The following is a 16,088-nucleotide window of genomic DNA, read 5'->3' as shown; positions in this document are numbered from 1 at the left end:
CAAAAATTATCACTGTATAAAAAGGACTGTTTGGACCTTCCTATTTAGTCGCAGTATTTATTTGTCTTTACTAAATGAGTTTGGCTCCGAGGATTCCTCATGGGCGGGTCTTAAACCAGCACTGCATTATTATCTTGTGTGACACCCCCCCCCCTTTGTATGCCTAAAAATGTGCACTAAATAAAAAGGCCAATTAAGCAGATTTAACAAAAAAAAAGAAGGTATACTCAATCGATCAATGATGATAAAATACAGGCAAAAATTGCGTACTTTTTACCTTTTTTAAAGAGTTTGTCTCCATTTTTCATCTATAATCTGATCACAGGGTGTTTATTGTCTGTGATCTATGGTGGAATCTAGCAGCAAGCATTCAAATTCCATACAGCTCCCCTACAGGACGAATGAAGTATTGCAGGTTTCTTGGTGTATTGCATCAGGCAATGAAATGTGATTAGCGGAGGTTTGATCCCTGTGTTTTTGCCAATAGAAGGAGAACAAATATGTCGCGGTGCAAGGAAAGGATTCGCCTTTTCTGGGAAGAAATAGAGATTATTATCCATTACTATAATGACCATAAACACCGGCACCTGGAAAAATCCAAAATCGAGTAATGGGAAGGAGTGACATTTTGTTTCCGTTTTTGGCCACTTTTTCTTGTATTTACACAACTTTATTAAAGAAAAAACACTTAAAAAAAAAAGAAGAAAAAAAGATAGAAGAAAGTTGTATCCGGTTTGAATATTTGTCTTTAACCCCTTCTCTCCAAGAACAATTTTAGTTTTCGCTCCGTCATTTTTTACTCCCCTTCTTCCCAGAGTCATAAGTTTTTTCATTTTTCCATCGACATCGTTATTTTTTGCTTCATTTTTGCTGGACGATTTGCAGTTTTTAATAATATAATTCACTTTACCGCACTGCAACAAATCCTGATAAATTGAAATTAAAAAAAACACAATTTCACCATGGTTTTTTATTTTTTAAGCATTCATTATGTAGTATAAATGACCTCTCAGTATCATTCTCCAGGTCAGTACAATTATGGGGAAACCAAACTTGTATCGCATTTTTTTTTAAATATTTTTTTGCGCTAATAAAGTTCAGAACTTTGTAATAAACATTTGTTTTGTGACGCTGGTTTTTTTTTATTTTCCCGTGAATGCAGCTGTGTGAGAGTCTGTTCTTTGTGATACGTTGAAACTTTTATTGGTACCATTTTGTGGAATATTTCCTTTTTTGAACTCTTTTTTTCGATTTTTGGGGAGAATGAGAAGGGACAAACATTGACAGTTCGAGTGTTCGCTATTTACCATAAGTATGAAATAATTTTATAATTTCATAGATCAGACTTGTATGGATATGACGATATCAAATACACTTATTTTATTTTCTTTATTTAATGCAAAATTATATTTAAAAAAAAAAAAACTTTATTAACTTTCAACCTTGAACGTGTGATAATTTGATTGCTTGTTCCAGATCTGCAATCCCGATGCAAAGCAGTGCACTTTGTGTCCTCCACAAACCCCTATAACGTTTGGTGAGGATAAGCTTTACTTGTAATACCAGGTCTGACCACTTGGTGCGCTGTGATCCACACAGAAAGCTAAGATCTTGATCTCAGACCTCAGAGAAGTAATTTTCCGGAATAAAGATGTGCATGAGGAATAACACTATCTCTGGCCATTATGTGACTTGTATACTGATTTTTTTCACCAGTTTTCCCCTCTGAAGGTTTTCTCTCTTAACTAGCATTTGACTCTGGCAAGGTGTAGCCTTGCTGCTATAATTTACATACCCATCATACAAAGCCAATGCCACAACTAGAGTGCTATGGGCCCTGGTGCAAAATTTGGTCAGGGGCCCCCAAACAGTACATTGGTGAGAACTTTTAGCTCCTATAGTAATGTCCTCTATCCTGTAATATTTGTCCTTATCCTGCAATATTGTCTCTTATCCTGACCTCTTTAATAATATCCTGCATTCTAGTCCCTTCCTCTAGTAATGTTTCCATTCCGTAATAATCACAATCCTTTCATAAAGTCCCCCATCTTTCGCCCTTCATGTAGTAATGTTCCCATCCTAAGCCCCTTCCTGTACTAATGTCCTGCATTCTGATATCTTCCTGTAGTAATGTTTCCTGTTCTGTAATAATGTCCCCCATCATGGGCTCTTCATGTAATAATTTTCCCATCCTGAGTCCCTTCCCCTAATAATGTTCCCTGAGCTGTAATATTGTCAGGTCCTTTCCTGTTGTAATATTCCCTGTTCTGTAATAGTGTCCCCCATCATGGGCCCTTCCTGTAATAATGTCCCCAATTCTGGGCCCTTCCTGTAATAATGTCCCCCATTCTGGTCCCTTCCTGCAATAATGTCCCCCATTCTGGGCCCTTCCTGTAATAATGTCCCCCATTCTGGTCCCTTCCTGTAATAATGTCCCCCATTCTGGTCCCTTCCTGCAATAATGTCCCCCATTCTGGGCACTTCCTGTAATATTGTCCCCCCATTCTGGTTCATTCCTGTGGTAATGTTTCCTGTTCTGTAATAATGTCCTCCATCATGGGCCCTTCCTGTAATAATGTCCCCAATTCTGGGCCCTTCCTGTAATAATGTCCCCAATTCTGGGCCCTTCCTGTAATAATGTCCCCAATTCTGGGCCCTTCCTGTAATAATGTCCCCCATTCTGGTCCCTTCCTGTAATAATGTCCCCCATTCTGGTTCCTACGTGTGGAAATGTTTCCTGTTCTGTAATAATGTCCCCCATCATGGGCTCTTCATGTAATAATTTTCCCATCCTGAGTCCCTTCCCGTAATAATGTTCCCCGATCTGTAATACTGTCAGGTCCTTTCCTATAGTAATATTCCCTGTTCTGTAATAGTGCCCCCCATCATGGTCCCTTCCTGTAATAATGTCCCCAATTCTGGGCCCTTCCTGTAATAATGTCCCCCATTCTGGTCCCTTCCTGTAATAATGTCCCCCATTCTGGTCCCTTCCAGTAATAATGTACCCCATTCTGGGCACTTCCTGTAATATTGTCCCGCCTTTCTGGTTCCTTCCTGTGGTAATGTTTCCTGTTCTGTAATAATGTCCTCCATCATGGGCCCTTCCTGTAATAATGTCCCCAATTCTGGGCCCTTCCTGTAATAATGTCCCCCATTCTGGTCCCTTCCTATAATAATGTCCCCCATTCTGGGCACTTCCTGTAATATTGTCCCCCCCATTCTGGTTCCTTCCTGTGATAATGTTTCCTGTTCTGTAATAATGTCTCCCATCATGGGATCTTCATGTAATAATTTTCCCATCCTGAGTCCCTTCCCGTAATAATGTTCCCCGATCTGTAATACTGTCAGGTCCTTTCCTATAGTAATATTCACTGTTCTGTAATAGTGTCCCCCATCATGGTCCCTTCCTGTAATAATGTCCCCAATTCTGGGCCCTTCCTGTAATAATGTCCCCCATTCTGGGCACTTCCTGTAATATTGCCCCCCCCCCATTCTGGGCACTTCCTGTACTGTAATAATGTCCTCCATCATGGGCTCTTCATGTAATAATGTTCCCATCCTGAGTCCCTCCTTATAATAATGGTCCTTGATCTGTAATGCTGTCAGCTGCCCTGGCCTAATCTTTTAATAATGTCCCCCATCCTGGGCCCTTCATTTAATAATGTTCCCCATCCTGAGCTCCTTCTTGTAATATAATTGTCCTCATCCTGTAACATTGTCTTCTATCCTGACCTGTTAAATAATGCCCCCCCATTCTGGTCCCTTCCTGTAGTAATGTTTCCTTGTTCTGTAATATTGTCCCCCATCCTGGACCCATCCTTTAATGATGTCCCTCATCCTGGTCCCTTCATGTAGTAATGTGCTCATCCAGAGCCCTTTTCTGTAATAATGCCCCCCATCCTTGTCCCTTCCTATAGTAATGTTCCCTGTTCTGTAATATTATCCATCCTCGTCGCCTAATAATTTAATATTGTCCCCCATCCTGAACCATTTATGTCATAATGTTCCAATTCTGAGCACCTTCTTGTAATTATGACCCCCACTCTGGGCCCTTTATTTAATAATGTCCCCCAACCTGGCCCTCATTTTTTAAGAATGTCTCCTATCCTAGCCCAATCCTTTAATAATGTCTCCCATTCTGGCCCCTTCCTATAATAATGTTCGCTATTCTGGACCCTTCTTATGATTATGGCCCACATCCTTACTCCCTCCTCAAACAAAAAAAAATATGCGATCCTTCTTGCCTGTGCTCACTTAGTGACCAACCCCATATTTTAGCATAAAAATAGAAGCAGAAGGAACATGGAGGAAATTATAGAGCTGTACTGATCAGTGTAGATGTGAATCCAGCTTTGGGATGAGGTAAAGGACTTGTTAGAAAGCTCAGAATTAAATTTGTGTGTCTTCTGCTTTTCTTCCCGCTCTGCTCCTCTTTCCTCCTCCTCCCTGTCTGTAAAGTATGATCAGAGGGGACCGGACACCACAGTGAGCTGACAGTGCGTCTTCTGTTGAGCAATACAGATTTGTATATCCCGAGTGACTGATGAATCCAGGAATCAAGTCATTGATTTGCATGGACTCTATGCAATACCTCAGTTCTCCAGTAGGGGAGCTGCATGGTAAATCCAACACTTGCCACCAGGATTCCCTACAGCCGATCTCTGGAGGTCCCAGCAGGAGGATCTTTCTAATCAGTTTATTGTCATGAGACCCTTCTAACAAGTAGGGACTGTCCGAAGTGGAGAACCCCTTTAATTAGTAAATCAACGAAAGAGGGGTCAATGACAAAAATGATCAAATAAACACTGCGCGCAGCACTGAACCAGCCCCTTCATTCTGAGAATAGTTGGTGGTCCTGATCCTTATAACCCCTAAATTCCCTTTAGGGTCCAAAATCCCCCAAGGAACCAGGACTCAGAGTTTGGGGGAGATCTGGATGCGCATTTTTCCCTCCCCCACACTTACGGAAGATTATCATTGATATTTCTGGATTCTCGGAGAAGAAGTTGCAGCTATTGTTTCCTAACGTTCCAGTCCCTTATCCCACCAGGACACCTGTACAATCTCAGTGCCCGGGGGGACAGTGGACCCCATGTGTCCTTATCATTAGCGTCGTGAGTAATGGATTACCCACACATTGCCTGGTGGAGGAGGCACCAGCCCCGGATACTACGGATGCGCATCCCCCGTAAACATTTAATGATGTGCCTTAATGACAGATCCCATTTACATTATTGCTGCCCCTTTAGACAGAGCCGAGACCCCCGGCGCTCTCCTCGTCTGTCTATTCTTTGTATCTGCCATCGGCTGGAAAAAAAAAGACTTTCATCATAATTCACTATTCAGTCAAAGTGATGGAAGTGTCAGTGCAGCATCTGCAGGGGCGGGGGAGGGGCGCACTGGTGTATATAGCGATATGGAATGCTTTATAATATAATTAGAGATGAGACAATCTCCCGAAATTCATTTCAGGCAAATTCAATATGAGCCGTTTATTATACTCGGTGTTCTCTCCTGAACTCAAAGCCGGGAGACAAGGGGTTAAAAAATAAAACATTCTACAGCTATGCCTTTTTTGCAGCTCCTCGGTCCTCTGTGCCAGTCTTAGGTTAGTCCGGTGACTGTGGGGGCGGCATAATGTATTATTTTATTATATCTCCTTCCCAGTCCTCAAACTTGTGCAGGACTCCGCCCCCGAGGAACTGCCTTATTATCCAATAGGAAGCAAGGAGCTAATTCAAGGGTCATAGCGGAGACAATAAATCACAAACCTCCCACCTGGATGGCTTTGCTCATTCTTTAAGGGAACCTGTCACCAGATTTGTACCTATTAAACTAAAAGTCTCCCCTTCTGCAGCTCCTGGGCTGGATTCTATGAAGGTTCACCTTGGCCCTGACTCCCCTTCCAGACCCCAAAATTAATTTTATAATACTTGGCCCTGAGGTATGCCTATTACCTGTGTTGGCCAGATGGGTGGGCTCATTTTCTGCTCTTTCCCCCCCTCCTGTCGCTGATCGACGTCCTCCTTCCTTAATTGACAGGATGACGCCCTCCGTCATCCTCCTCATCGCATTTTCAAATCTCGCGCCTGTGCAGTTAGGTCGGCTCGCGCAGGCGCAGTTCGCTCTGCCATATTGCGGCCAGAGCAGAAAACAGCTGCCCTCGCTCGCTCCGGTAAGCTAAATGCGCAGGCGCGAGATTATGGGCGGGTACAAGCATGGCGCTAGTGAGGTCATGCACAACGCAGACCTCACCTGCGCCATGCTCGTACCCGCCCATAATCTCGCGCCTGCGCATTTAGCTCACTGACAAGAGCTAGGGCAGCTATGTTTTCTGCTCTGGCCGCGATATGGCAGAGTGAACTGCGCCTGCGCGAGCCGACCTAACTGCACAGGCGCGAGATTTGAAAATGCGATGAGGAGGATGACGGAGGGCGTCATCCTGTCAATTAAGGAAGGAGGACGGCGATCAGCGGCAGGAGGGGGGAACAGGAGCAGAAAATTAGCCCGCCCATCTGGCCTACACAGGTAATTAGCATACCTAAGGGCCAAGTTTTATAAAGTTATTTTTGGGGTCTGGAAGGGGAGTCAGGGCCAAGGTGCCCCTTCATAGAACGCAGCCCAGGAGCTGCAGAAGGGGAGACTTTTAGTGTAATAGGTAAAAATCTGGTGACAGGTTCCCTTTAATGGTTTTGTTTGGCCTTGCGGTACAAGTCTGCAGTCACTCTATGTGAATCCTTACAGCATGCAGTGTGCGTACTGTCAGGATTCTACGGTGCCAGGATCAGGAGCTGGTGGGAACATGACCTCAAGTAAGCGATTTGAAAATATGCAGTCACATGCTGACTAGACGTGTCTAGATCTCTAGTTGGATGTGGTCAGAAGTATGTATAGTATATTGTATATATGCAGTCGCATGCCGTCTTGATGTGTCTAAATGTCAAGTCGAAATGTGGTCGGAAGTACGAACAGTATATTGTCTACATGCAGTCTAGACATTAAGAGACGTCTAGTTGGAATGTGGTCGGAAGTATGTGTATTGTTTACATGCAGTCTAGATATTAAGAGACGTCTAGTTGGAATGTGGTCGGAAGTATGTGTATTGTTTACATGCAGTCTAGACATTACGAGACGTCTAGTTGGAATGTGGTCGGAAGTATGTGTATTGTTTACATGCAGTCACATGGCACCAGCACCGGAGAATCCTGACAGTGAGTGCACAGAGTCACTGCAAATTTGTAACCCAAAACCATACAACCCCTTTAACGAGACCAGCTGTGCATCTATTCCTGCTGGCAATGATCTATGGGAAAAACATGCAAATTAGCTATTTCCCAAAAGGAAAGAAAATCATCTCACAACTTTTTAGTCAATGTCTGATCCTTAGACATAACTTGTAACTTGACTCCTTAAAGGGACAGACATTGACTTACAAAGGAGCTGCTTCCTTGAGTAGATGAATGTTTTTAGTTGTTTTTTTTTTCTTAATACCATTGTTGTAAACCCTTGTTGATACTGGAGCTTCACAAGCCATTCTGCTATATTGGGGTATTTAGAGACCGTGCAAAAGCAGCAAACGAAGACCCCAATTTATCAACCAATTCTATAATAAAACTTTTTGAAATGTCACAAATCTTTTCCTCTTCTGTTCTCCACAATTGACTGATCACATTGGCCGCACACTGGGTTTTCCTTTTCTGTGCCTGTAATGCACATAAATGGCCACTAGATGGCAGTAATTTTCCATCAGACTGCGGTAGGTTATATAGAATAGAAGGTGCAGCTCAGCAGAGAAAGTGACACAATTGTAGAAGGAAGAGTTAATAATAATAATAATAATAATAATAATAATAATAATAATTGTATTCATTTATATAGCGCTGTTAATTCCACAGCGCTTTACATACATTGTCAACACTGTCCCCATTGGGGCTCACAATCTAGAGTCCCTATCTGAATGTCTTTGGAGTGTGGGAGGAAACCCACGCAAACACGGGGAGAACATACAAACTCCTTGCAGATGGTGTCCTTGGTGGGATTTGAACCCAGGACCCCAGCGCGGCAAGACTGCAGTGCTAACCACTGAGCCAACACAAGACTGCAGTGCTAACCACTGAGCCACCACAAGACTGCAGTGCTAACCACTGAGCCACCACAAGACTGCAGTGCTAACCACCGTGCCGCCCAGATTTCCTTTTTTTATGGTTTTTAAATATGCTTACAGTCAGTGAATGGGAACATTTCTGTCTACGTTGTGAGGCTGTATAGGGCATGTTCACACATGGCATTTTTTGTTTTGCTGTATTTTTAATGCATTTTTATTTGAATTTTTTTCTTCCGATTCATTAGATAGGATGAAAAATGCTGCAAAAACACTGAAAGAATTAACACTGCAGATTCGAGTAACGCTGATGCTTCAAATCACAAGAAAAAAAAAATCAGCAAGTGCTGGAGAATTCAGAAATCTCATTCACTTTGCTGCTGCAGGAAAACGTCATTTCACATCTGAACATTCCCTTATTCTTCTTCCAGCTCAAGGTTTGCTACAATTGTATCCAGCACAACATAGTCCCCGGATCGGTACATGTTCTCCCTGCTGATACATTGTAACAATGATGGAGAGATTGGTGCTGCTGAGACGCTGCATCCAGCTGAGAGAGCATTGTCTGCACTGGATACATTTGTAACAAAACTTCTGTACAAGTGTCACTGTCTTTCCTCCGTCACGGTCTTTCCTCCGTCACTGTCTTTCCTCCGTCACTGTCTTTCCTCCGTCACTGTCTTTCCTCCGTCACGGTCTTTCCTCCGTCACTGTCTTTCCTCTTTCACTGTCTTTCCTCCGTCACGGTCTTTCCTCTTTCACTGTCTTTCCTCTTTCACTGTCTTTCCTCCGTCACTGTCTTTCCTCCGTCACTGTCTTTCCTCTGTCACTGTCTTTCCTCTGTCACTGTCTTTCCTCTTTCACTGTCTTTCCTCCGTCACGGTCTTTCCTCTGTCACTGTCTTTCCTCCGTCACGGTCTTTCCTCCGTCACGGTCTTTCCTCCGTCACGGTCTTTCCTCCGTCACGGTCTTTCCTCCGTCACGGTCTTTCCTCTGTCACGGTCTTTCCTCCGTCACGGTCTTTCCTCCGTCACGGTCTTTCCTCCGTCACTGTCTTTCCTCCGTCACGGTCTTTCCTCTGTCACTGTCTTTCCTCTGTCACGGTCTTTCCTCCGTCACGGTCTTTCCTCCGTCACGGTCTTTCCTCTGTCACGGTCTTTCCTCCGTCACGGTCTTTCCTCTGTCACGGTCTTTCCTCCGTCACGGTCTTTCCTCCGTCACGGTCTTTCCTCCGTCACGGTCTTTCCTCCGTCACTGTCTTTCCTCCGTCACTGTCTTTCCTCCGTCACTGTCTTTCCTCCGTCACTGTCTTTCCTCCGTCACGGTCTTTCCTCCGTCACTGTCTTTCCTCTGTCACTGTCTTTCCTCTTTCACTGTCTTTCCTCCGTCACGGTCTTTCCTCTTTCACTGTCTTTCCTCTTTCACTGTCTTTCCTCCGTCACTGTCTTTCCTCCGTCACTGTCTTTCCTCTGTCACTGTCTTTCCTCTGTCACTGTCTTTCCTCTTTCACTGTCTTTCCTCCGTCACGGTCTTTCCTCTGTCACTGTCTTTCCTCCGTCACGGTCTTTCCTCCGTCACGGTCTTTCCTCCGTCACGGTCTTTCCTCCGTCACGGTCTTTCCTCCGTCACGGTCTTTCCTCTGTCACGGTCTTTCCTCCGTCACGGTCTTTCCTCCGTCACGGTCTTTCCTCCGTCACTGTCTTTCCTCCGTCACGGTCTTTCCTCTGTCACTGTCTTTCCTCCGTCACGGTCTTTCCTCCGTCACGGTCTTTCCTCCGTCACGGTCTTTCCTCTGTCACGGTCTTTCCTCCGTCACGGTCTTTCCTCTGTCACGGTCTTTCCTCCGTCACGGTCTTTCCTCCGTCACGGTCTTTCCTCCGTCACGGTCTTTCCTCCGTCACTGTCTTTCCTCTGTCACTGTCTTTCCTCCGTCACTGTCTTTCCTCCGTCACTGTCTTTCCTCCGTCACGGTCTTTCCTCCGTCACTGTCTTTCCTCTGTCACTGTCTTTCCTCTTTCACTGTCTTTCCTCCGTCACGGTCTTTCCTCTTTCACTGTCTTTCCTCTTTCACTGTCTTTCCTCCGTCACTGTCTTTCCTCCGTCACTGTCTTTCCTCTGTCACTGTCTTTCCTCTGTCACTGTCTTTCCTCTTTCACTGTCTTTCCTCCGTCACGGTCTTTCCTCTGTCACTGTCTTTCCTCCGTCACGGTCTTTCCTCCGTCACGGTCTTTCCTCCGTCACGGTCTTTCCTCCGTCACGGTCTTTCCTCCGTCACGGTCTTTCCTCTGTCACGGTCTTTCCTCCGTCACGGTCTTTCCTCCGTCACGGTCTTTCCTCCGTCACTGTCTTTCCTCCGTCACGGTCTTTCCTCTGTCACTGTCTTTCCTCTGTCACGGTCTTTCCTCCGTCACGGTCTTTCCTCCGTCACGGTCTTTCCTCTGTCACGGTCTTTCCTCCGTCACGGTCTTTCCTCTGTCACGGTCTTTCCTCCGTCACGGTCTTTCCTCCGTCACGGTCTTTCCTCCGTCACTGTCTTTCCTCCGTCACGGTCTTTCCTCTTTCACTGTCTTTCCTCCGTCACGGTCTTTCCTCTGTCACTGTCTTTCCTCTGTCACTGTCTTTCCTCTGTCACTGTCTTTCCTCTGTCACGGTCTTTCCTCCGTCACGGTCTTTCCTCTGTCACTGTCTTTCCTCTGTCATGGTCTTTCCTCTGTCACGGTCTTTTCTCCGTCACGGTCTTTCCTCTGTCACGGTCTTTCCTCTGTCACTGTCTTTCCTCTGTCATGGTCTTTCCTCTGTCACAGTCTTTCCTCTGTCACTGTCTTTCCTCTGTCACGGTCTTTTCTCCGTCACAGTCTTTCCTCTGTCACTGTCTTTCCTCTGTCACTGTCTTTTCTCCGTCACGGTCTTTCCTCTGTCACTGTCTTTCCTCCGTCACGGTCTTTCCTCTGTCACTGTCTTTCCTCTGTCACTGTCTTTCCTCTGTCACTGTCTTTCCTCTGTCACGGTCTTTTCTCAGTCACGGTCTTTCCTCTGTCATGGTCTTTCCTCTGTCACTGTCTTTCCTCCGTCACGGTCTTTCCTCTGTCACTGTCTTTCCTCTGTCATGGTCTTTCCTCTGTCACGGTCTTTTCTCCGTCACGGTCTTTCCTCTGTCACGGTCTTTCCTCTGTCACTGTCTTTCCTCTGTCATGGTCTTTCCTCTGTCACAGTCTTTCCTCTGTCACTGTCTTTCCTCTGTCACGGTCTTTTCTCCGTCACAGTCTTTCCTCTGTCACTGTCTTTCCTCTGTCACTGTCTTTTCTCCGTCACAGTCTTTCCTCTGTCACTGTCTTTCCTCTGTCACTGTCTTTTCTCCGTCACGGTCTTTCCTCTGTCACGGTCTTTCCTCTGTCACGGTCTTTCCTCTGTCACGGTCTTTCCTCCGTCACGGTCTTTCCTCTGTCACTGTCTTTCCTCTGTCATGGTCTTTCCTCTGTCACGGTCTTTCCTCTGTCACAGTCTTTCCTCTGTCACTGTCTTTCCTCTGTCACAGTCTTTTCTCCGTCACAGTCTTTCCTCTGTCACTGTCTTTCCTCTGTCACTGTCTTTCCTCCGTCACGGTCTTTCCTCTGTCACTGTCTTTCCTCTGTCACTGTCTTTCCTCTGTCACTGTCTTTTCTCCGTCACGGTCTTTCCTCTGTCACTGTCTTTCCTCTGTCACGGTCTTTCCTCTGTCATGGTCTTTCCTCTGTCACGGTCTTTTCTCCGTCACGGTCTTTCCTCTGTCACGGTCTTTCCTCCGTCACTGTCTTTCCTCCGTCACGGTCTTTCCTCCGTCACTGTCTTTCCTCCGTCACGGTCTTTCCTCTGTCACGGTCTTTCCTCCGTCACGGTCTTTCCTCTGTCACGGTCTTTCCTCCGTCACGGTCTTTCCTCCATCACGGTCTTTCCTCCGTCACGGTCTTTCCTCTGTCACGGTCTTTCCTCTGACAGGTTCTGGGTCAGAGTTTCACTTTGTCTTGTGGGATTCTGCTGAGTATTTGGATTCCCTTTTCTTTGGGGAGGAGAGGGTTAATGTCAGTTTACCCTCCAGTAGCTCCTGACTCCTGGTCAGGTGTTTCCGGTTTGGACCACTCCCAGGTCCTATATATATCCTCTGCTTCCAGCAGAGGGCGCTGGTTATTTTCATCATTTTGAATCTTGGCCAGGAGGAGATAAGAGCTGGAGAAACCCTCTATCTGTTTTGCTTTGTTGGCTGCAGCATTGGTGTTGGCTGCAGCAGTTCTAGGTGGCTGGTTGAACGGTATGGATGTTGCTCAGTAGTCTGTTTTCTTCCCCTCTTTTATGTTGTTTCCCCTTCTGCACTTTTAGTGGCTCCTTTGTGTGTGATTGCTGTTTGTACGAGCTATTGTCGTTACCCCTGTTAGTCTTATTTGTCGGTGGGGCTGTTGAGTTCTGTTCTTGCCTCTTACCCCCGGGTGATCAGTTGTGGAGGGGGAATCTTATCATTAGGGACAAGGACAGAAGATAGGGCTTAGGATGGGGGTCTGGACCTCCCTACCTTCAAGAATACCTCTGGTTGTTAGGGTGAGCACAAGGGCCCCAGCCTTGGGGCTAGCATAGGTTCCCCAAATCACCTGTGACAACAAGTTAAGACTGTTCCTCATCACTGACCCCAAGCATGAAAATGGAGAACAGTAGAAACACAAAGTAAATGAGAAAGTTGCAGAATTCACTGTTATTATACAATGATTCTATGTTATTTACGTGGGACTGCACCAGTCCATGATGTGGGATATAAGCTGTAGAGATACATGTTGCGGAATATGATGGTGGTATATAAACAAAGCACAATAAATATACAGCATATGGATACATTGTTACAAAGCAGCGCCACCTGCTGGACACTTATGAAAATAGGGACACTAGGTTTTCTATGTGTTGGAAGGGCCCCCAGGACGAGCCACCGCTGTATATATATATATATATATATATATATATATATATATATATATATATATATATATACACACATACATAGGTTTAGTGGATGAGACCCCTCCTTGGGCAGGACCGGCCGTATTCGCCTCCTCCTTAGAGAACGCTAACATGCTGTAGATATCTGGGTGCTTAGTAATTAACCAGTTCATGACTATTCATTACTAACCCACTAACCATCAGTGCAAGAGCCGGATATTAATGTATAATAATCATCCTTCCCTTCTAGAAAGAGGCAGCAACACCCGGGTCAAGCAGAAAGGTACAGTACAATGGGGGCGCCCCCTGTCTGCTGCGCTCCTCTATGTCAACGAGTGGGAATTATGTCTTTCTGGCGCCTTCATCCTGCAAAATGGGCAGAATTGTCTGATTGTATCTGTATATGTGATGTCACAGACTGAGAGCAGCACAGAGTATTTCAGAGAAGGAACATGTTTATCTCATGGGAGGTCAAGGCTGGGGTCAGACGGCCGTATAATCTCTGCTGCAAGCGCGACCGAGCGTCATTCAGCCGGCATTTATATATGTGTTTTTACTCTTAAATATAGCAACATTTCTGAGTGATACAGTCAGTGTGCGATACATGTTCCCGTTGTTCAGGCAGTGTGTATCCGCTGTGAGGGTCCTGTGAATACTCCCTGCCTGCACTTCTCAGCCCCACAGGCGCTTACAGACAAATAGTGTTTGAGTGTGGATTCTTGCTAGAGCAGCAGTTCAAAGCAGCTTGTAAAAGAGTTTGGACTCGGCAGCTAAAACTGCACTTTCCAAATGGTATTCTAATTCTCTATTCTCTGACCATAATATAGTATTGGGAAAAAGCATCCAATCACATTTAAACACCACTAATCCCTAAGGAAAAAAACAGTGCTAGATATTCCCATAAAATTTAATTTTATTACAATTATAAAAAACAATTATACAAAATAATTTTCCAAACGGGAGATCCACTTATGGGACTCAATTTATCCACGATTACTAAAGTGCATTTGTGACAATTAAAGCCTGTTCAGCAATTGTGTAATCACTGTCCTATAATAAATAATAATTTATATAGCTATACAAGCAATAATTAATATTAATAAAGGAACCTTTTCCTACAGCATTTATACTACCTGTTTGATCTGACCAGTTTTTCAATTATTTACAACCCACAATCCGTTATTTTTATATATTTATATAATTTGCCTATTCAGACTACAAATAATTAAATACAGGGTTAATACTTGTTAAAATTGTTGATGGAAAAGATACATTTCCTTTTTAATATAGTTGATACTGATTTGAAAAAGCACATAGGTTGGTAAATATCACAATACCTGAAATAAGGTGATATTAGTGCCTGCAGAATGAATTCAGTCTGCCCTTAGTAGCCTGGTGTGAGCTGTGGATAAAGGAGTCCTCCTTCAGTCCCTACGCGCGTTTCGCGTTTCCACCTTTCTTCCTCAGGGAAGAGAAAGAAAGGTGGAAACGTGCGTAGGGACTGCAAAGACATTAACAATTAAATGATAAAAGAAAAAAATATTACTATACAAAAACATCTGACTGTAAACGCACCTGATCTAATGAGAACTTTTAAAGATTGGGGAGGTAAAAATAATCATTGAGCTTTTTCACACCCTCCCGGGGTCCAGCTTTGCCTCTTGCCGCTGCTTGGTGACTTGTGCCATGTACATCGGCAGAACGGCTGAGCTCAATGACTGGTTGCAGCGCTGTCAATGTGATAACACCTGTGCAGGCGATCAACAAAGACATGAGCTGGAGTAGGAAGGAATACTTTACCAAGGCGTTATGGCAAAAAAGTATCAAACGTCATAATAGTAGGAAAGAATGAAGCTTTTCAGAGAGGAGGTCACTTCTGTCCTGACCGTCTGCACTTCCAGGTCGTGGAGCAGACGACCACAAAAAGGAAGCGACTTTTTAAAACTTGCAAATAATAAACTGTGTCTAAAAGCAAATCTGCTCTATCTTCACTGAGAAAACCCTGATCTGTCAGCATTGGGGCAAATTTTAGGAAAAAAATGTGTAAAAAATGGTAAATTTGTCACATGGAGGAGCGCAAATCATTCCAAATTCCTTGAAAAAAAAAGTTGCAAAATTGTCACAAAGAATTTGCATTTTTTTCATTTTTTGTGCTGTTCCAAATACTTCTCGAAAATGGGGTGTGCAATAAATGTATTAAAATGTAAAAATGTATAACAGAAAAGTGCGCAACCAATGTTACAATTAACTGGAGTCTTCTGCAACTAATAGATTTAATTTTGAACTAAGGGTGTGATAATAATGGAAAGTGGTGCTATTATAATGGGTGCGGTATTATATATCTGCACAACCCAGAGGGTCTATGGTGCCACAACATAGTCAGGTGGATAGGGGCCAAATCCTGCTCGTCAGTCCGCATTCCCATAGTCAGGACTCTTGACAGTACATTGCATTTTATACATCCAGTTGTAATTCCTCAATTTGTCCACCGGATGGCAGCACATGCTTACCAATATAATAACCCTTCCACCAAGCCTCATAATTAGGCAGGGTCTGCATTATTAACAGGGGAACTGATTAAATATTCGCCAGGACTTATTAAAATGTATAAACCCTAACCTTCCAACCTCACCGAGGATCTGGAGATTTAGTGGCGAGCCGACCGGATTACGTGGCCAAATTATCAATCAGGATTTGATGTTTCCAATGTCCTCTTTTTGCCCATATAATCTAACACCGGCCGATTACTGATATTAGGTGAAATGACCTGAACGGGATCACTATAAATTAAAGGGGAAGGAACAATTTTGGGGGGAAGTCCCTTTTATTTAAGGTTGTAAAAGTCTTATATCTGAGATCCTCTGCATAGTCCAAGTGTGGGCAGGAAAAAAGTGCAAAAGTGCTTAATGGTAGGCATTTACCGCAATCAGTCTGCCCTTTTAGGATTACAGTGCCTACAAGTAGTCTTCAACCCCCTGCGGATTTAGCAGGTTTGATAAGATGCAAATAAGTTAGAGCCTGCAAACTT

The 16,088-nt window shown here is 44.4% G+C and overlaps 1 protein-coding gene across 2 annotated transcripts in view; it reads left to right on the top strand.

Annotated features, from left to right (window-relative positions):
* LSAMP (limbic system associated membrane protein) overlaps nucleotides 1-16,088 on the top strand; it is a 984,979-nt gene that overhangs the window by 951,249 nt on the left and 17,642 nt on the right. Inside the window, exon 8 of one of the 2 annotated variants that reach the window (XM_075334897.1) lies at nucleotides 13,311-13,343. The exons of the other annotated variant lie outside the window; for it this stretch is intronic. Within the exon in view, the coding sequence (XP_075191012.1) occupies nucleotides 13,311-13,343 (33 nt within the window). The remainder of the gene's footprint in view (nucleotides 1-13,310; nucleotides 13,344-16,088) is intronic. 2 annotated transcript variants of the gene reach the window in all.

Source organism: Anomaloglossus baeobatrachus, chromosome 2 (assembly GCF_048569485.1).
Source record: "Anomaloglossus baeobatrachus isolate aAnoBae1 chromosome 2, aAnoBae1.hap1, whole genome shotgun sequence".
NCBI lineage: Eukaryota > Metazoa > Chordata > Amphibia > Anura > Aromobatidae > Anomaloglossus > Anomaloglossus baeobatrachus.
Note: the sequence above shows the minus strand (reverse complement) of the source record. Positions and strands in the feature narration are given on the sequence as shown.